Source organism: Oratosquilla oratoria, chromosome 2, assembly GCF_046742065.1.
Source record: "Oratosquilla oratoria isolate Oo_2021 chromosome 2, ASM4674206v1, whole genome shotgun sequence".
In the NCBI taxonomy this organism is placed as follows: domain Eukaryota; kingdom Metazoa; phylum Arthropoda; class Malacostraca; order Stomatopoda; family Squillidae; genus Oratosquilla; species Oratosquilla oratoria.
In genome coordinates, this window is record NC_134778.1 from 28,405,799 (window position 1) to 28,428,518 (window position 22,720).

The 22,720-nt window shown below is 39.9% G+C and overlaps 1 protein-coding gene across 1 annotated transcript; it reads left to right on the forward strand.

Moving 5' to 3' along the window:
- Positions 1–13,879: 13,879 nt before the first annotated feature.
- Positions 13,880–16,869, forward strand: LOC143035044 (uncharacterized). Its single transcript, XM_076201510.1, has 5 exons — positions 13,880–14,229; positions 14,353–14,822; positions 15,030–15,372; positions 15,530–15,718; positions 15,891–16,869. The coding sequence occupies exons 1-5, from the start codon at positions 13,880–13,882 to the stop codon at positions 16,867–16,869; spliced, it is 2,331 nt and encodes a 776-aa protein (XP_076057625.1).
- Positions 16,870–22,720: the final 5,851 nt, after the last annotated feature.

A 22,720-nucleotide genomic window follows, 5' to 3' on the forward strand; every position in this document is an offset into this window, starting at 1 on the left:
TTACCATATACATAAATGACATGGATGAAGGAGTTGAATGTTATATGAATTTCTTCGCAGATGAATAAAAAATATTAAAGAAAGTAAGAACAGAAGAGGACTATAATTAATTACAATCAGACCTGGACAAAATCTGGAAATGGACTCAAAAGTGGGAAGTGAACTTCAATATCAAGAAGTGTAGCATAAAGGAGTTTGGAAAAAGCAAAAACAGAATTTCAAAAAATTACAAAATTGGTGAAGAAGAAATAAAAAAGTGCACTCAGAAAGGGACCTTGGAGTAATAATTGGCAAAGACATACATACATATACTAAAGGCTTTTCCCCCCCTTACACGGGGGAGTAGCCAAAAAGAAAAAGGCATAGAAATCACTCCCACCCATTTTCATTTCCCATATATTCCACTCACCTCCACCCTCCTCCCTCTTATCTTGGCACCTCCTGGATGACGGGTCATCCCTGCATCCTGTCCACTGCCCTGGGTCAGAAGCAGTGTCGCAAGACACAGCACATCCACAGCAAGGCCGCTTCATAAATTCGGCGACCTCCCCTCTCCGTCCCCTCATGCAGGAAAGGAGAAGACGGGGAGAAATCCCTTCGGGCTGTGTCAAATTTTTTCTCATACATACTTCGTCACCCCCCATCCCCCACCCACTCCCCCTCATGCATCACAACCTTATCTATACACAACCCTTCTCCATTCACCCCTATCTTCTGTCCTCTCCCGTCCTTCCTCTACAGACATTCCTCTCTTTTGTAAAGCAAAGACATGACACCAGATAAACATATAAACAAAATAGTTGGTGAAACCTACAACCTATTAAGGTCAATGGAAGTGGCATTTGACTAATTGGATGAAGAAATGATTAAAAAAAATATTAGTTACCTTGATTAGAGAATAAACTGGAATATGCAGCGACACTATGGACACCCAGTACTAAAAAGAATATAAGGAAACTAGAAAGAATACAGAGAGCAACAACAAAGCTGGCACCAGCTCTTTTCAAATTAACATACGAACAAAGATTATTGAAATTGGGACGACCAACACTAGAGCAGAGAAGGGAAAGAGGTGATCTACTGACTATATTTAGAATCATGAAAGGAATGGAAATCCTTGACAGGAATGATTTACTAAAAGATGACAATGGAAAAACAAGAGGTCATGAAAAGAATCTCAAAATGGATAACTATAGAAGAGATTGGAAAAAGAATAGCATCCCACACAGAGTGCTGGATATATGGAATAACATAGAAAAAGAAACAGTGTGTGCAAATACTATTCAAGATTTTAAGAAATACTTGATGCTGAAAGATACAAAGACGGGTCACCACGAGCATAGCTCTCTTCCCATGTAATACAACTAGGTACAACTAGGTAAATACTTAACAAACTGATCCCTCTGAAACTACTACACTCACACTTACCCCCTTTTCCCCTCATAATGTGGAATTATACAGGCACTTCTCCATTCCTCTAGCACTCTACCCTCTCTTAAACAAACATTAAATAACCTCACCAGCCAGTCCACCATCACTGTACCTCCTTTTTTTAGACACTCTGCATGATACCCATCTAACCAAGGTGATTTACCTGCTCTCATCATCTTAACCACTTCCATACGGTGACGCCTACGTAGGCGTCATGAGGAGCAAGTGGGTACGCGATGATGCCGACGTTGGCGTCTTGATTATATTTATTGTAGTCGTACCTACGTAACCTCCATTCTCTCTAAACTGGCTTCATCATATTTTCTATGGTTATCAAAAGTCACAGGTGAAAGAGAACGAAAGATTGAGCACTGACTTTATTTTTTATAATGCGATTATTATGACGCAACATTGCATGTCGGGCAGCTAATGCTCCCAGACATGCAATGTGCCCCGGAGTGAAGAGGTTAACAACTGCTTTCATCTTATCTTTCCATATTTCTCCTCCATTTTCCTCATTCATCACTGTCATTTTCTTAATGCTTCCCACTGCAACTACCTTTCCCTACCTATCCTCATTCACATTTAGCAACTCCCTAAAATACTCTGCCCATGTGCTTACTGCCTTCTCTTTCATTATCATCTCTTCATCTGCACCTTTTACCTTTTCTTCTCTACTTAATTTGTCTCCTCATTCTCTCTTAACCCCTTCCATACGGTGCCGCACACGTAGGCGTCATGGGGAGCAAGTGGATTCGCGACACTGCCATATCGGCGTCTTGATTATATTTATTGTAGTCGCCCCTGTGTTTTTACATTCTCTCAAATGTGCCCTGAATCCCATTCTCTGTGGTTTTCAAAATTTACGGGTGAAAGAGAGAACGATCGATATAAGCGGTGACTATATTTTATGATGCGAGTATTATTACGACACGTCGTACGGCTGGCATTGGCTGCTGCCCGCGAGATTTAAGTTCCGTACTAAAGTGGTTAATTTCTTTCCAAAATATATTTTTATTACTTTATAAAAAAATTCTTTCATACTCATATCCTATTTCCCATCTGCTCTCCTCTTTGCCTCTTTTATCTTATGCTTTACTTCTCTTTACTTTGTACCTCTTGTATGATACTCTCATCCTATTTTGTAACCAGTCTGTGAATGCTTGCTTCTCTTCTACACCCTTCTTTGCTTCCTCATCCCACCATTCACTACCCTTCCTTTTATTACGACCCATCCTCCTTGTTCCACACACCATCTTTGCACACCTTGTGACTCCCGCCTTGAATCATCCCCCATTCCTCTTCCACTCCTAATTCTACTCTATCCTTCATTCCCTCCCACTCCTCTCTCAGCTTCTTATACTCCTCCTTTTCTTTCTCATTTAAGCAGTTCAATTTAAGGACCTCTGTACTCTCTCTCCTTTTCCTCTTTCTCTATCCTCCACTCTCAACTTACCTTCCAACAAAAAAAAATCTGATATTCCTCCACTCTCTCCCCTTAGAACATGTACATTTTTAACTCTTCCTACTATTCTCCGTCTGTGGTATTGGCTGCATGTTATTGTGGCAAAGTAGCATGCAGTTGATACTTTAGAGTCTATGTGGGGTGCCCCTATGGACCATAGCCACACATCATTTTGTCTGTGATAGAGGAAAACTCTGTTCATAGAGAAACTATGACACTTTTATACTACGACTGTCCATCTGTTATGCTGTCCCCCAACTTCTTGTTACTGTCCTGCACAATTTCTCTGAATATTCATTTCCTTTTTTGCCTACCTACCCTGTGGTGGGGGCAAAAGAATACTGCCACTAAGTATTTCCACTTGGATCGTAAGAGGTGAGAAAAAAGGGACAGGGATTGGAAACCAGCATCCTTCTCCCTGTAGCCACTCAGGGGACATTCCTAAAAAAAGTAAAGGCATAAGAGGGTCTAGGAGTTTTCCAACCAGCACCCTAAGGTTTGGGTCTTTTAACCTCTTCACTACTAGGCACATCGCACGTCTGGCACCATTAGCTGCCCGACGTGCGATGTTGCGTCATAATAATCGCATTATAAAAAATAAAGTCAGTGCTCAATCATTCGTTCTCTTTCACCCGTGTATTTTGATAACCATAGAAAATTGATGAAGCCAGTTTAGAGAGAATGGAAATTACGTAGGTACAACTACAATAGATATAATCAAGATGCCGACGTTGGCATCATTGAGTACCTACTTGCTCCTCATGCCGTCTACGTAGGCGTCACTGTATGGAAGTGGTTAATGTGCGTGGATGTGGTACAGATGAGAGTAAAAGGGAAGAGATAGGTCGTATGTTTGTGAGAAGATGGATGTGTTAGCTTTGAGTGAAACTAAGTTGAGAGGGAAGGGCGAGTGTAAGTTTGGGAGTGTAATTGGGAGGTTATCAGGAGTGAAGAGAGGGCGAGGGAGAGAAGGGGTGGCTATACTAGTAAGTGAAGAGATAGGTAAATGTGTAGTGTAGTGGAAGGAGGTTTCCTTAAGGATAATGTGGATGAAGGTGAAACTGGGAAAGGAGATGTGGGTTTTTGTAAGTGCATATGGGCCTGGTAGTGAGAAGAGTGTAGAAGAAAGGGAGGCTTATTGGGTAGATTTAAATGAGTGCATACAGGGATTAGGGAGAAACAACAATGTAGTTGTATTGGGAGACCTTAATGCTAGGGTAGGAAATGAACCAATTGACGGAGCAGTTGGGAAATGTGGAGTTCCAGGAAAGAATCATAGTGGAGAGTTGATGGTGGAAATGTGTCTAGAGAGTTGATGATAGCAAATACAGTGTTTCAGAAGAAAGTCAAGCATAAGTACACATAGGAAAAAGTGATAGATGCAAGGGTGGTAGATAGGGCTTTGATGGACTATGTAGTGGTAGGTAGGAGTATAATAGGTAGAGTTAAGGATGTACATGTACTAAGGGCAGAGAGTGAGGAAATATCAGATCATTTTTTGGTGGAAGGTAAGTTGAGAGTGGAGGATAGATGGAGAAAGAGGAAAAGGACAAAAGGTAGGGAAGTGCTTAGAGTGAACTCTTTAAAGGAAAAGGAGAAGGAGTACAAGAAGCTGAGAGAGGAGTGGGAGGGAGTGAAGGATAGAGTAGAACTAGGAGTGGAAGAGGAATGGGGATGGTTCAAGGAGGGAGTCTCAAAGTGTGCAAAGATGGTGTGTGGAACAAGAAGGACAGGAGGAAATAGAAGGAAGGGTAGTGAATGGTGGGATGAGGAAACAAAGAAGGTTGTAGAGGAGAAGAAGCGAGCTTTCACAGTTTGGTTACAAAATATGACGAGGGAGTCATATGAGAGATACAAAGAAAAGAAAAGAGAAGTAAAACACAAGGTAAAGGAGGCAAAGAGGAGAGCAGATGTGAAATGGGTTAAGAGTATGAGCAAAAATTTTGAAAGTAATAAAAAGATGTTTTGGAAAGAAATTAAGAGAGGAAAAGGAGGCGAATCAAGTAGAGAAGAAAAGGTAAAAGGTGCAGATGGAGAGATGATAATGGAAGAGAAGGCTGTAAGGGGAAGATGGCCAAAATATTTTAGGGAGTTGCTAAATGTGAAGGAGGATAGGGAGGGAAAGATAGTTGCAGTGGGAAGTGCTAAGAAAATGATCGTGATGAGTGAGGGAAATGGAGAAATAAGGAAGGATGAAGTGAAGGCAGTTGTTAAGATGATGAACGCAGGTAAGGCACCTGGTCTGGATGGATGCTATGCAGAATGTCTGAAAAGAAGGAGGTACAGTGATGGTGGACTGGCTGGTGAGGTTATTTAATGTTTGCTGGAGAGAGGGTAGAGTGCCGGAGGACTGGAGGAGTGCCTGTATAGTTCCACTTTACATGGGAAAAGGGGACAAGCGTGAATGTAGTAGTTTCAGAGGGATTAGCTTGTTAAGTGTAGTTGGGAAGGCTTATGGGAGGGTCTTGATTGAGAGGATTAGGAGAAGAACGGAGTAATTGGCGAGGAACAGTGGATTTAGGACGGGTAGAGATTGTGTAGGTCCGATTTTTGTTGTAAGACAGATATGTGAGAAAGCTATAGGAAAGGGGAAGGATGTTTTTTTGGCTTTTATGGATTTGGAAAAGGCTTATGACAGGGTAGACAGGAAGGCACTGTGGGAGGTTTTGCAGATATACAGGATAGGAGGAAAGCTTCTAAGAGCTGTCAAGAGTTTTTACGAGAGTAGTAGAGCATGTGTCAGTATTACAAATGGAGAGAGTGAGTGGTTTGAGGTAAAGGTGGGACTTCGTCAAGGATGCGTTATGTCTCCCTGACTGTTCAACTTATACATGGATGGGGTGGTGTGAGAGGTAAATGCAAGTGTGGTGGGTCAGGGATTAGAGATGGTTAAAGAAAATGGAGAAAAGTGGGAGGTGAGCCAGCTGTTGTTTGCAGACGACACTGCGCTTGTGGTAGGATCGGAGGAGGGATTGAGGAAGTTGGTGGCAGAGTTCAGAAGAGTGTGTGAAAGAAGAAAGTTGAAGATAAATTTGGGTAAAATTAAGGTGATGAGATGTACAAGGGGTGGAAGTGGCAGCAGACTGGAAGTGAGCATTAAGGGAGAGCAACTGAAAGAATTGGATAGTTTTAGATACTTGGGTGCAAATGTGGCAGGAAAAGGTGGAGTGGAGGTGGAGGTAGAATGTAGATTGAGAGAAGAGAGTAAATGCCTTGGTGGATTAAAAAGTGTAATGAGGAATAGACATTTGGGAATGGATGCTAAGAGGAGACTGTATGAAGGAGTGATTGTGCTAACAGCACTGTACAGGGCAGAAACATGGAACATAAGAGAGGAAGAGAGAAGGGGATTGAATGTGTTTGAGATGAGGTGTCTGAGAAGTATGATAGGGGTTACTAGGCAGGATAGAGTGAAAAATAAGGAGAAGAACAGTGGTAGAAAAGGAGTTGGGAGATAGGTTGATGAAAGAGTATTAGGATGGTTTGGACACATGGAAAGAATGAATGAAGAAAGTCTAGTAAAAGAGGTATGGAGGGCTGATGTGTAGAGAGTGAACATGAGGGGACGTCCTAGGATGAGATGGATGGATGGGGTGAAGGGGGCCTTGGGGAAGAGGGAAATGTCTGTTGAGGAAGGACAGGAGAGGACAGAAGACAGGGATGAATGGAGAAAGGTTGTATATGGATGATGTTGTGATGCATGAGGTGGAATGGGTAGGGGGATGGGGGGTGAGGTAGTATATGTGAGCAAAATTTGATGCAGCTTGAAGGGATTTCTCCCTGTCTTCTCCTTTATGCATGGGGGGACGGAGAGGGGGGGGGTCGCTGATTTAATGAAGTGGCCTTGCTGTGGATGTGCTGTGTCTTGTGACCCTGCCTCTGACCCAGGGCAGTGGACAGGGTGCAGGGATGACCCGTCATCCAGGAGGTGCTAAGATAAGAGGGAGGGTGGTGGGGAGTGGAGTGTATATAGGGATGGAATGGGTGGGAGTGATTTTATGCCTTTTTCTTTTTGGCTACCTCCCTTATAAAGGGGAAAAAGCCTTGGTATATGTATGTATGTACTATTCTCCTGGTTACTACTGCATAATCCATTAATGCTCTATCACCTTTCCATCCACCACCCTCTCCCATGTGTACTTATGCTTGACTTTTTTCCTAAACATTGTATTTGCTATAATCAACTCTCTAGATACATCACCATCAACTTTCCACTATGATTTTTTCCTGGAATTCTACATTTTCCAAGCACTCCATCTATTGGTTCATTTGCTACACTTGCATTAAGGTCTGCCAATACTATTACATTGACAATTTTCCATAATCCCTCTATGCACTCATTTAAATCTATTGAAAAAACTTGCTTTCCTCTACACTCTTCTCACTACGAGGCCCATTTGGTCTTGCAAAACCCACGTCTCCCTTCCCAGTTTCACCTTCATCCACATTTATCTTGAAAAAACCTCCCTCCACTCCACCACATGCTTACCTATTTCTTTACTCAATAGTATAGCCACCCCTTCTCTCCCGCATCCGCTCTTTACTCCTGAGATCCTCCCAACTTCCCTCTCTAATACTCGCCCCTCCCTTTCAACTTAATTTCACTCATTGCCAACACATCTATCTCCTCACAAACATACTGACTATCTCTTTCCTTTTACTCTCATCTTTACCACATCTACGCATATTAAAAGACCCAAACCTTAGGAAACTGGTTGGAAAACTCCTCCCAGTCCCACCAACGGCTCTGTTTACACACACACACATATATATATATATATATATATATATATATATATATGTATATATATATACTATATACATGTATATATATATATAATTATATATATATATATATATATGTTTGAAAGAGAAAGAGGTGATCTGCTGACTATATTTTGAATCATGAAAGGAATGGAAATCCTTGACAAAAAAATATTTACTAAAGAATGACAATGGAAAAACAAGAGCTCATGAAAAACTCAAAAAGGACAACTACAGAAGAGATCGGAAAAAGAATAGCTTCCCACACAGAGTGCTGGGTATATGGAATAACTTAGATAAAGAAACAGTGTGTGCAAATACTACTCAAGATTTTAAGAAAAAACTTGATTCTGAAAGATACAAAGACGGGTCACCACAAGTATAGCTCCCTTCCTGTATAATACAACTAGGTAAAGTCGAGGAGAACCGAAGTGTAAACAGCTGCTCTGGGTTCACTCTGAGTTTCGCTACGGTTAGCGCTTTAACGGATCACCAGGATAAATACCTTGTTGGTATTGCAAAGAGTATCAATATGTATTCGTGGGACCGCTGGGGTTTGTATCCGATCCGGTTCTTAAATGAGTGAATAGTTAATACAAAACTAGAAAATAACAAAGAAGGAAGAATCAATGAGCCAATGAAAAGAGGACTAAACGAATCCAGGATTGAGTTCCCGTTGGGGGTAATACGAAGAAAAAAAAAAACATGCCTGTACAACACCCCCAAAGCGACCAGCAGGTATGTAAGTGATGAATATTTCTCGGGATTTAGGAGGCAAGGGGAAACATTGGAGAAAACCTTGGACACTGAGAGAGATTTCAGAATTAGCAGAGCAATATGAAACAGAGAAATTAACAACTTAGCAGATGAAGTGATCAATTTAAGATTAGACTATGAAGCTCTGCAACTAGAAGTAACCAACCAACGAACAACGAATGAGGTAATACTAAGGGAATTAAATGAACTAAAATGTGAACTAAGTGCAATAAAAAGAAGAAACGAAAGAAAGCAAAATGAGGTTTAGACTGCAAATGATGATCTGAAAAAAGAGGTAAAAGAACAATTTAAAGTAGTAACGGAAAAAATGGAAGAATCAATCAAAGAGACTGACCTAAACAAAATGAAGAACCAGTGGAAAAAGGAATGCGAAAGTCAAAAACTATCATTCACAGAAATAGTACAGTAGCAGGTAAAAGAGAATGCAAAGGAAACAGTCATCAAGGTAAACAAAGAGAAGGAAAATTTGGTGAGAGACACAGTAGACAAAAAGAAATGTATTGTGGTTTATGGTATAAATGAAAAACACAATGTACACAAATACCAAAGGGTAAAGGAAGAGAAATTATGAAGGAGATTCTAAAAGCGGTCCAATAAGAAGGTCAAAGTCTAGATACAGAAATCGACGACATACACAGAATGGGTACATACTCAAAAGATAAGAATCACAGACCAATGAAAATCAAACTAAGAACACGAATGATAGCAAACTAGGAAAACTAGCAAACAGTGAAAAATACAAAAATGTATGGATAAAAAAGGAAATGAATCCCGAGGAATTAGAGAAAGATAGGGAACTGAGAAGTGAGGCTAAAGAAAAAAACGAGAAAAGAATGGAGACAGGAAAAAACAAGTTTTTTAGGAGAGTGGATCTGAGACTGAGAAAATGGTACATCAGAAAAATGGAAACTTAAACCAAAAAAGAGAAGAGAAGAAAAAATTAAAAGTGGCATATACAAATATGGACGGTATGATATCAGGATTAAATGAATTGAATGACTACCTATCAATAGAGAAACCTGACATAATGGGAATTGCAGAGACAAAACTGAAAGGACAGACAAACAGGGGGAGTAGTCATGATATTGACTAGAAAGAACCTAAATGTAATAAAGACAACAGAAGGAAAAGATAATGTGGAATTAATCACAGTTAAGGTTGAAAACAGCCATATGAAAAGTAGAAGGTTTATAGTTGTTTATGTGCCACCAAAAACTAAGACCTGGACTGACAGTGAATACTCAAAATTACTAGAAGATACAAAGAATGAATTAATCGAGACTCTGAAATACGGAGAAGATATAGTAATTATGGGTGACTTTAACGCAAAGGAAATAAATAGGGAAGAATTGAGAATGGGAGGTGGAGATGAACTCTGGGGAAATGTCCTACTGGATATGACCATAAATTACACATCAACGCAATGGGTTAATGAAAATACTAGATTTAGACAAAACGAAGAACCATCGAGACTAGATTTGTTATTCACCTCTGAACCAGAAAAAGTAGAGGAAATGAATTATAAAACACCAGTTGGGAAGAGTGACCACATACTAATAGAGATTAACTTAAGGAACAAAATGCGGAAAGAAGGAAAGCGAAATATAGAGAAGGAAGACTGATGTATAACAAAACTGATTTTGTAAAACTTAAGAATTTTTTCCAAAATGCCTGTTGGGAAAAATTTGCAAATGATAAAAAAAAAAAAAAAAGATGGAAGAGAAATGGAGCATTTTCAAAAAATTTATAAGAAGGGAACAGACAAATATGTGCCTAAGCAGAAACAGAAAAGGGAGTACATAAAGTGCAGGTACATAAAGTACATAAAGTGCAGGGTAGCGATGCTAAAGACAAAAGAGACAAAGCTTGGAAAAGATGGAAAAGGGACAAAAAAAGAGACTAAATGGCAAATATACATTAAACTGAAAAATGAATACGTAGACATAAGAAGAGAGGAAAAAAAAAAACTATGAAAAAGATGTAATAGCTAAATGCAAAGAACAACCTAAACCGGGGGTCAGCAACCCGCTGCTCTAGAGCCGCATGCAGCTCTTTAGCGCTGCCCTAGTGGCTCCCTGGAGCTTTTTCAAAAATGTTTGAAAATGGAAAAAGATGGGGGAGGGAAATATATTTTTTGTTTTAATATGGTTTCTGTAGGACAAACATGACACAAACATTCTTAACGTTTTCCAATGCTGTAGAAATGTGTAGAATAAATATTAAATTTCAACATTTCTGTCAACGAAGATTTGCGTCATAGCCTGCGACATGTAGTGAACAACACATTTCATTTAGCTTTTTTTTTTTCTCATATTATCCATGTTTTGATTGTTTAAATAAACATTTAATCATGAAGGCTCATTATGTATTTGTAGCCAACTTAGTCATTTTGATAGTAGGCTAATATAGTTAATATAGATACAGCATGTGTTGCCTTCATTATAAGGCTTATATAAGGCTTTTAATTTTTTGCGGCTCCAGACATATTTATTTTTTGTTTTTTTTGTCCAATATGGCTCTTTCAACATTTTGGGTTGCCGATCCCTGACCTAAACTGTTCTACAGATATGTAAATGACAAACTAAAAGACAAACACGAAATAATAAAAATGCGTGAAGGAAGTCAAGAATACACAGAAGATGTAGAAATGGCCGAAGTAATGACCAGACACTTTAAGTCTGTTTTTACAATTGAAAGCTCATAATTGTGGGATGATAGTCACCAGGAAGGATCCCCAAAAATGGAAGACCCCTCTGCCCTGTGAGCAGGTGGCAGTCCTGGAGGGGCTTGTGCATAGTGATGAAGGTATGGGCTATGGCAGGGGGGAGAGTTTTCCTCCCTGGCAGATTCAATCATGCTGCACAGACCATACTGGAGCTGTCAGACCAAGACTCACAGACTGGAGTGTAAGTAACTGGTAAACGACCCCCACCCCTCTTTCTTTTGATGGCTCGTTTATCCCTACCCTTCTTAGTTACTGCACTCTTTCTTCTCTTTCTGAACAGGCTATTATCACGGGATAGGCTCTCTGGAAAGCTCCAGATTGCCTTCCCTGAGAAGCCCCCTCAACTTTCTCTTGCTCCTTCTTAAGGTAGTTCTAAGTTCCCGATTTCTCTCTGACCTGTGTGTTGGTATCTGAGTTGGTGGGGCCCCACCTGGCGACAGGTTCCACCGGCGAGGGCTCGCAAGGTTCGGTGGTCAGTGGATGCTCATGAGAAGGAGGACTCCTGAGCTTGATACCGTTCTCCCTTCCAGTACAAGTAAAAGGGTGGCTACGCTGGCCTCATACTATATGGGACAAAACTACCAAGGACAAACGGGTTGTCAAAGCCAAAAAACTCGATGCTGAGGCCCTTTACTTGTAAATAGCCATTTCTGGACCCTTTTCTGGCTCTGCAGGGACTTTCCTTAAGTGACTGGGGCGCCAGGCACCTGCAGTATCTCTTTCCACGCACTTTAAACCTCATGTTGCTTATGGTATGGCCCTACAACTTACCGAAAGTGCTCTTTAAGTAGTAGGCTATACCATAAAACTTTGATTCCATCCAATTATGGATGAATCATCCACCCAGGTTTTGGAGGCCCCTCCTCCTCCAAAACCCATTGACCAGGAGGGAACCGATGCTGACCCTTCCGCCGTTTCAAATCCCGATTTGGATAATTCTCACTCTTTGTGTCCTTCAAAGGAGACTATAACTCCTAATGAAGGACAGCATTATAATTCCACTAGTAAAGATAATGTGGTAAAAGTTACTGCTGAGTTGGGTTCTCCCTCCTCCAGAGCTTTGGAAATCAAGAATGTGAAAAACCTGACTGTGGTCCATATCCTCCAGCTTCCTAAGTCCTGTAACTATGAGATTCTTATGAAGTGCTTTGGTTGCTATGGTAAATGACAGAAATCCATATGTGTTATGATGAACCTGGAAATTCTTGGGAAGCCTGGATGTCATATACTAGCCACAATGCTGCTCTGAAAGCTAGTAGCAATATTCCTAATTTGAAGGTTTGTGGAGCAGGCATCACTGGGGCTTTATGTGCCAGTGCCCCTAATGCCCTAGATGTTTATGTACCTTCTTTGTATGCTCCTTCTGGGAAGGAAAATGGCTTAAATACTTCCCACAAGGAGAGACTACCAAGTCCTCCAATGTGGTTGGTGGCCACTGCCCGGGAAGAAAACTATAATTACTTTAAGGTCTGTAAATATTTGAAGAGGAAAGTTGGTGGAATTTGTAGTGGTGATATCACCAGATTTGGCAAGAACAAAGTTCTAGTACATGCAAAGTCCAAAACTCAGTCTTATTTGCTGAGTCACTTGAAAGCTGAAAGTGGTGAGATGCTGAAGGAAATTAAGCCACACATAGACTTCAGCTACGGTAGAGGTGTCATATATGACAAAGACCTATATGATTTTGAAGAGGAAGAGATTCTGGACATGTGCCCTGATGACATCTTCCATATCCGGAAACTACGGGGCACCAAAATGATTGTACTAACCTTTACTAGCCCTGACCTGCCTACGCATATCATAATTGAAAATGAAAAGATTGCTGTGCGCCCTTTTAAGCGAAAGCCATTACAATGTTTCAAATGCTTTAAATTTGGCCATACGTCGACTGCTTGCAGTGGAGAGCAGCTGTGTGCTATATGCTCCTACCCCATTCATGGTGAATGCACAACACCACCCAAGTGTGTGAATTGCAGCCAGGGTCACCAGACCCGTGACAGGACTTGTCATTCCTATAAGGATGAAGAAGCAGCACTTCAAAAATCCAAAGCAGAGCATATCGATATCCAGTATGCAAAGAAGCTTCTAGGCCAAACTAGAACATATGCCCAGGTCACAAAGAGAAGAGCTACTGTCTCTAAGGTGCCTCAGCCTTCCGCTTCACACAATAAAACCCCTGAGGTAACAGATACCCACCTGAAGCAGACTTCGACCGTTGCTGAGGTAGCACCTCCCAGCTCCCCCACCCCTCCTTCCCAGGAGTTAACTCAGGCATCATCTCTGCCCATTATTGAGGGCTCAGAGGACACTCCCTCACCAGCGAATGTGCATTCGCGAGATGATGCGCGGCCAGCAAAGGGTGTTACGGCGGAGAGATCCCCAACACGTGGTAAGAAAAGGGAAGGAACATCCCCTACCCCTCCCTCTCCTACCTTGAGCATCCCTGCCTCAAACAAATATAAGGTGCTTTCATCAGATGCTACTGGTCCTCAAAAAACTAATACATCGACAGCAAACGCATCAAAGAAGATCAAGATTGAGGGCCACAATCCTAGCCGTATAAACTCCTCTCAGGGCAATTCAAAGAATGAGAGATCTAGAGGTGGAAAGCCTCCAGCTGGAATTGCTGGCAGGTCTACCATCTCTAGACAAAACACTGATCAGGCAGAAAAGAAAAAGTCTCTTAAAGTCGGAAGTGGAAAGCTCCCTAAATAAAAATGTCCATCTTACAGTGGAACTGCCGAGGTCTCAACATTAGCTCTGAACACATCCGAACACTGTTTAGAGACTACAACACCATGATTTTGTGCCTTCAAGAAACAAAACTAGGAGATACAAGTTATAATCCTGGACTCAATTATAATTTTCATAGATCACCCCCTATTATTGATGAGAGGGCACAGGGTGGCACTGCTTTCATAATTCACAAGTCTATCAGATTTTCTACAATCCAACTCAGTACAGACCTTCAAGCCTGTGCTGTACAGGTTCACTTTGAGAGAAAGATCACTTTGTGCTCCCTTTATTTAGACCCTAAACTTGAAGACCACCTTTTCGATGGCCATAGGTGAAATAGACAGCTGGATGTCTCAGATATCCAAGACTTAGTGAACCAGCTCCCTCCACCATTTATTTTAATGGGTGACTTCAATGCCAAGCACACCTTATGAGGTGACATACACTGTGATAGATGGGGTTACATCATTGAGCAACTACTTGATGCCAAAAATGATTTAGTGCTGCTGAACGATGGCTCTCCCACTCGATATGATATTTTTCATAACACCACCTCAGCCATCGACTTAACTATAAGCACAGCATCCCTCCGGTTAGAGTACAATTGGGCTGTTGATAGAGATCTGCATGGCATTGACCTCTGGCCAATACTACTTCAATATGTTAAAAGTATCCCATCACCCTGCCTGCCAAAATGGAAGATCAAGGAGGCTGATTGGAAAGAGTTCGCTAAATCATCAGCCATCAATGAATTGCACACCAATTTTCTATCCCCTGTTGCTGCTTATGCCCACTTTTCACAGACCATCACAGATTCTGCGCAACAAACCATCCCCAAAAATGCTGGCCTACCCAGGTGCCCTGTAGTCCCTTGGTGGAATAAACAGTGTGAGGTTGCTAGGAAAATTACCAGGACATGCCTTCGTAGATTGCTCAGGTCACCATGTGAGGCAAACTGACTTGCTTATTCTAGAGCCCGTGCGAGACAGAAGAAAATATTTAAAGAAGTCAAGTGTGAATCCTGGAAGAAATATGTTTCGGAATTAACCATCGCTACCCCTACGAGTCAGATTTGGAATAAAATCCGTAAATTACAAGGTAAATTTGTACCGACTGCCTTGCCCGTTTTAGAATCTAACGGTACTCAAGTTTGTGACCCGAAGAGGGTTGCTGAAATCTTGGGTGCCCACTTTGCTAGTGTTTCAAGTGCAGCTAATTATGCTCCTGAATTTCAAATACATCGTGACTCGGCAACAGTTCTCCCTCTGCCTTCAAACAATACAGAGTCCTTTAATCTACCTTTCACCTTCGATGAAATGAAACATGCTTTATCAAGCTCAGCCCTCACTTCCCCTGGCGATGATGACATTAGATATGAGATGATTGTCAACCTTCCCCAGTGTTCACAGCTGTTCCTGCTTACAGTATATAACGATTTTTGGACCACACACTCTTCACCTGATACCTGGGATCTGTCGGTACTAATCCCGTCATAAGCCAGGGAAAAACCCAGAACTTCCAGGAAGCTATAGACCAATTGCCCTCACTAGCTGTCTTTGTAAACTCTTTGAGAGAATGGTTAATAACAGACTTGTCTGGTATCTAGAATCCAGAGAGTTACTGTCAAACAGGCAGTTTGGATTCCGGAAGAATCACAGCACACTTGACCCTTTGCTAATACTCTCAAGAGAAATCCAAAATGCCTTTGCTAGAAGACATCAAACCATTGGTGTGTTCTTTGATTTAGAGAAGGCCTATGACACAACCTGGCGGGGTGGCATCTTGAAACAGCTAGCATCATGGGGCATTGGAGGCCACATGTTTGCATTTGTACAGAACTTCTTATCAAACCGACGACCAAAGGTCCGAGTTGGATCTGTATTTTCATCATCTTATCTGCAGGAGGAGGGTGTCCCCTAGGGTAGCGTGTTAAGTGTTACCACCGACAGTTCAGGGTACCTTACTTGTTGATGACCATGCTATTTGCTGTAGTGCCCCAACGGCCCTTGAAGCTGGTAGAAAAATACAAGCTACGATAAATGCAGTCACTAAATGGGCTGACAGGAGAGGTTTCAAGTTCTCACCTCAAAAAACTAAGGCCATCAGATTTACAAGGTGTAGGAAGCGAGAAGAGATACCAACTCTGTTTTTGAAGGGAGTCATCCTCCTATATGAGAGTGAGGTGAAGTTCCTTGGTGTGATTTTTGACAAGGGCCTCACATTCGTTACCCATGTTAATGACTTATGCATTAGAGTACGACAGTCCACCAACATTCTGAAAGTTGTCTCACATTATGATTGGGGAGCTGATCATACTATTTTATTGAGGCTCTATAAAACTCTCTGCCTCAGCAAAATAGATTATGCTTGCCAGATATATGGCTCCGCTGCTAGAACCACCCTTGAAAAATTAGATGTGCACAATTTGGGTTTGAGAATCTGCACGGGTGCCTATCGTACCTCCCCTGTGGACAGCCTATATGTGGACTCAGGTGTACCACCTCTTTCCTTATGCAGAGAGGAGCTGGGACTACGATATTTGGCCAAATGTTTGACATCAAAGGATAACTCCAACTTTAAATTTGTTATGAACCCTTATGATATCTCTCCAAATAGGCCCTGTATCCCTAAGCCACTGGAGGTTCGATTGGAGAAGGAATCTAGAGAGATTGGTCTCTATGACTCTACTGTAGCCAAATTAGGCCCAACAAAGTATCCTCCTTGGTGTAAACCCCCTGTGGAGATTTGCATTTGTACCGGTGGTAAACAACACCACGACCCTCAGGCTGTCAAGGCGCAATTCTTAGAACACTCCTCTAAACACAACACTTCTATCTCTGTCTATACCGATGGCTCTAAATCTAAGCAAGGTGTAGGCTCTGCTGCAGTTTTTAACGGAAAAATTATTAAACATAAATTACCCTCTGCTCAAATTTCACTGCAGAAGCCTATGCAATACTCCTGGCAGTGAAAAAGATCTACTACAGTTGCTCAAACAAGCAAAGTTTCATTATCTATACAGACTCCAACAGTGTTTTAGCTTCTCTTCGGCAACTTTTGCCCACTCACCCACTGGTGCAAGAAGTGCAAGATTGGGCTGGGCCTCCTGCACTCATGAAAACGTACCAAGGTGAACTTTTGTTGGGTACCTGGTCACACCGGTGTCATGGGGAATGAAACGGCAGATAAAGCTTCGAAGTCGGCAGTAGCTGATCTACAGCCGACTACTGCCATCCATATACCCCATGGTGACCTTAAGTAGATTATACACACTCATATACAAAATAAGTGGCAGCATAGATGGAGCAACTTAACTGATAACTTGAAGCTAAAAAAGATCCGTCCCTTTATAAAAAAAATGGGAATCATCCAGTTGCCCAAATAGAAGGAACAGCATCATCTTGACCAGAATGCGAATCGGACATACACATCTGACGCACATTTTTTTAATGACAGGTGACAACGAGCGGCAGGTACCATTCTGTCTTACATGTCAGGCTCACATTACTATACAGCACTTTTTAATGGAGTGCATATGTTTTCAACATGAGCGACGAGCATGTTCAATCACAGGCAAGTCCATGATGGACTTGCTTGATGATAACTGAAGTAGCCTGTGTGGTCAGATTTTTAAAGCTTATCAAGTTTTATCACCTATGATAACTCACTGTATTTTTCAATTTTATAATTATTATTATTATTATTATTATTATTATTTTTTTTTTTTATGAAATCTCTAAACTTTTAGCTTTTATCCACCTTTTAGCTTTCATAGCACTGAATAGCCCTTGATGCTCCAGTGCTTGGCTTTTGAGCCTAAAACTCATAAACCAACAAACCAACCAACCTAAAATGGAAGAAATAATGGTGACACAGAAAGAAATAAGGGACCAAATAAAGAAACAAGATGTCAGAAAGTCACATGGCCCAGACAGAATAGCGAACTGGATACTAAAAGAATGTATAGATGAACTCATGGACAAAATACACAAGATAATTGACTTCTCACTCAAAGAAGGAAAAGTACCACAAGACTGGAAGAATTCTAATATTGTACCAATATATAAGGGAGGAGACAAAGAAAATCCAACAAATTATAGACCAGTATCCCTGACAAGCACAATGGGACCTTTTGCAGTGAGCGATTTGATACCAGACACCGCCAGATTTTGTAATTCTTGCCGGAAAATAAATACTTTTTTGGGCAAGTTTTATGAGCTTACAGAAGTGTATCATTGTACATTATTGTGTCTGAAATTTAGGTCAATTAATTTCATGATTGCAAACGGCATATAACATTGTTTGAGCCTCTATTTATAATTATAGATGATATTCGTAAAACAGCCTATAATTGTATCAAGCCAAGCAATTTGTTATTTTCTACTGACTTCAATGGACGTATACTGATATAAATTTCATTTGAATGCACCAAGCAATAGGCAAATCCATGTAGTGTATAGAAAATATAATTTTGCATCGAAGACTTAATTTTCCCGGTACGATTACGGTTTGTCTTTCTCTTTTTCTTGAATCTGACATGCAGTCTGCCATGGCACACGTAAAATTAGTCATATTTGTTTGAAAATAGCTCCTAGCAGATCTAAGAGGCTACTGTTTACACAAACGTCAGTCACCTCATACGTCCACCACCACTGTTGTTATCTTTTATCTCTCTGATTATCTTCATATACAGGACGTTACAGTGATATCCATTATTTTTCAACACTCTCAGATAAAATGCACAAACCGAAAGCAACATCCTCTTATTTTTACTGCTCATACTTACTTCAGTAAAAATAATGACCTATTTTTAGTTTTATCTTATAATTAGATAAACAAAGGCTTATCACACACCAGTAAATAAAAATTATAAATTTAAGAGTCATGTTTTTAATTTTGAATATACTTATGCAGCAATTTATGTCGTATTTTTTTAAATATTGGTTTCCAAATTAGCTAAGTCACCCCTTTGCCTCGTGAAATCCGAGACAATTGAAAATTCTAGCTGCGAAAGGTCCCATTGCCAAAATATGCAAAAAAGTTATTAAAAACAAATGGACTAAACACTGAAAAGAACAAAATATTAAACCCCAACCAATTTGGATTTAGAAGTGGAAGATCATGTACTACAGACTTAATATGCTTTTACTAAAGATTACTAGACATAATGCAAGAAAGAGATGGCTGGGCAGTTTGTGCCTTCCTGGACCTACAAAAGGCTTTCAACAAAGTACCACACAAAAAACTATAAAGAAAAATTGAACTAATAGGTGGATTACAAGGAAAATGATTGGAATGGATGGGAGACTTCTTGAAAGGAAGAAAACTGAGTGATACTTAGAGAAAAGAACTCAAAATGGGTAGACATGATAAGTGGAGTACCCCAAGGTGTATTGGCTCCGATAATGTTTGCTATTTATATAAATGACATGAATGAAGGAATTAAATGCTACATAAACTTCTTTGCAGATGATGCAAAACTATTAAAGAAAATGAGTAATGAAGAAGACTGTAAATCTTTTCAGGGAGATCTGGACAAAGTGTGGAACTGGAGTAAAAAGAATGAAAATTTCAACATTAAAAAATGTAGTATAATGGAATTTGGAAAAAGCAAAAATAGAATATCTGGCAAATACAAAATTGGAACAAAAGAAGTTACAAAAGTAAATTCAGAAAGAGACCTAGGAGTGATCATTTCAAATGACATGATACCAGACAAACATGTAAATGAAATAGTTAGAGAAACCTACAACTTAATAAGATCAGTGAAAGTGGCCTTTGACTACATGGATGAGGAGATGGTGAAGAAAATTCTAGTTACACTGATAAGACCAAAATTAGAGTATGCAGCGCCACTATGGTCACCCAGTACAAAAAAAAAAAAAAAAAAAAAAAAGGAAGAATTCAAAGAGCACTAACAAAGATGGCACCAACACTCAGTATGCTGACATATGAACAAAGATTAGAAAAACTAAAAATATTAACTCTGGAGCAAAGAAAAGAAAGAGACGATTTGATATCCATATATAGAATTATGAAAGGGGATGGAAATCCTTGACAGGGATGATCTACTTAAATGGGATAATGGAAATACAAGGGGACTCAAGAAGAAACTTAAGAAGGACATTTATAGAAGAGCATGGAATAAATTGAAAGAGAAAACAGTGAGTACTAAAACTATACACAACTTTAAGAAAGAACTGGATGCGGAAAGATACAACTGAGGGTCCCTGCAAGCATAGCTCTTCTCCTGCAAAATAAAACTAGGTAAATACACACACAGACAGTCAAATGCTCTGCAAAGTAGTGCTAAATCCAGCTATTTATCAACTGAAAATTGCAGATTTACCTAGTTGTAAACAGATCGGAGGGGGGCTATGACGAGTGGTACCGTAATGTAGAAAAGTGATTTAAGTGTAACAAGAATAGAAAAAAGGAAGGGATATGGTTGATAAACCAACTTACGCAGAGACAACCAAGAGAAGATTGGACATGAGTAAGTATGAAACACCTTTGGGAGTAGTTAGGAAGAAAATATGTAACATAGATAACCCCAGATATGAAGACGAATCATTCCATGGAGTCAGAGCAGAAAGAGGTTTCAACCTATAAAACATAATGATGAGCTAAGAAATATTTTAAATGAAAAGGGATATTGTTGAATGGAAAAGAGAACATAACCAATTAGACAAAGAAGTGAGTGAATTGAGGAAGGAAAATGCACTATTAGTTAGGGAATTGGAAGAAATGATAAAGGAACTGGCTAAAGTAAAAAATGATCATGAAAAGATGAAAAATGAAGACAATTAAAAATGAAACTTTGTTGAGGGAAGTTAATAAAAAAATATTAATAGAAGCAGGCAGAGATGGTGAAAATTTAAAAAAATCAAACATGATGGAAATCAAAAAACAAATGAAAGAAGCCAAAGAAAACAAAAAAATAGTATTTAAAGAAAAAGTCAAGGAACAAATGAACAAAAGTTTAAAGGACGCAGTAATAGAAGTAATAAAAGAAAAGAAATTGGGTAAGAGACACAATAGACAAAAAAAAATGTATTGTAATCTGATGGTATCCCAAAAGGGAAAAAGAGGAGAAGAATATAGTTACAGATACACTAAAAGAAATACAGGAGGAGGGCCAAGGTCACGGTAAGGCAATACAAGATATCTATAGAATGGGCAAATATACTGAAGAGAAGAATAGACCTCTTAAAGTAAAACTTAAATTCACAGAGAATTAGCAGAAGAAATATTAAACAAATGTAGGAAAACTAGCAAAAAGTAAAAACTACAAAATCTAGGGATAAAAAAGGAACTACCATATTTTCCGGCTTAAAATGCGCATCGGGTTATAAATGCGCACCCATGCACTTCGTTATCTCAGTACACAGATAGCGCGCACCGATGTATAACGCGCATGCCAGGAAAAGCCACTGGTGGCTAAAGCTCGTGAACTGCATGTATGCGACTCCTGCTTGCGTTGGTCCATTGTTTTGTGGGAAATTTTGAGCCATGAAAAGTTTATTGAATACAAAATGTACATGAAAAATTTCGGATTTTTACAGAAAAAATTTTAATTTACTATCCTGAGGGAATAATTCATCTTACAAGTTTTTTATCACTGTGTACAAGTTTTTATCGCCAATGCAGCAACAAACTATGTTTCGGTTCATAAGTGTCTTTACTGAAGTGACGTTTAGTTTAACAAACTCTCGCAAGAGGGTTTTAGTGTAAGCTACATTGGCAATAGAACTGTAAATCTCGGCCCTGATCTAGCAGATTCCGGGTGAGCTAAAACGGCCAACGTTCATGATGTTGGTACCAGTGCTGTTTTACGGATCCCAAATATTTGCATAGACTAACGATAATTTATGTTAGTAAAAATAAACTAATGAAATAATGGCGATTAATTACTTAGTATCATGTGAACAAGGTTACATGGAGAAATATTTTTCATTGGCTAGAGCCACCGATGGGAAATCTGTTTGATTTGTCACTAAATTAAGTGTCAGTTTAGGCATCAATCAGGACACAACTAAGAAAAAGTCGGAACTACATGTACCGGTACATGACTCATGTTGTGCGTTGGTCCCCTTATTACTTTGTAGCTTAAATAGTTTGTAGGAAATATGATCTAAAAAAAGTTTATTGAAAGTAATATACAGAAAAATTTCGGGAATTTTACAGAAAATGTTCATTTTATATCTTTGAGGAAATAATTCGTCTTTACCATTTTTTATTTAATACTGAAACAAACTGTTTAGTTTTAGCTTTGAACCTGCAATAACAGTGGTGAAATAGGACAGTCTCTCATCGAGGTGACGTTTAGTTAATATAACTCCCGAAAGAGGGTGTTGTAGTCAGGTGTTTTGACACGAGTCTATGAACGGCCGCAACCATACCTAAAGTGAAGCAACAACGCCAACATAAAAATTCAAACTAGGATGCTGTGAACATGGGCAAATATCATGAATATTGATCATGTTTTCATGGTGTTATAGGCCTATTTAAACATGAAAAATAAGGATTAGATAGATACGTACCTTATACCAAATATTTATAAAGCCCATTCTGGCGTATTCTTTCCATGTCACCGCATGGCTGTACTTCATAGTTCTCACAACTGTAATGTCAAACGGAGAAGTGTGCCGTCCCGACATTTGGTGACGGGGCCAACATGAGTCACATGTGTTGTGAAAAAAAATTACACACACAGCCAGCAGAATAGTTTATCGGAAGGCCGTAAGAAAAAGCGCTACCACCGGATAATTGCGCACCCCCCATTTTTAGGCCCTTCCAACGGAAAAAAGTCGGTGCACTAT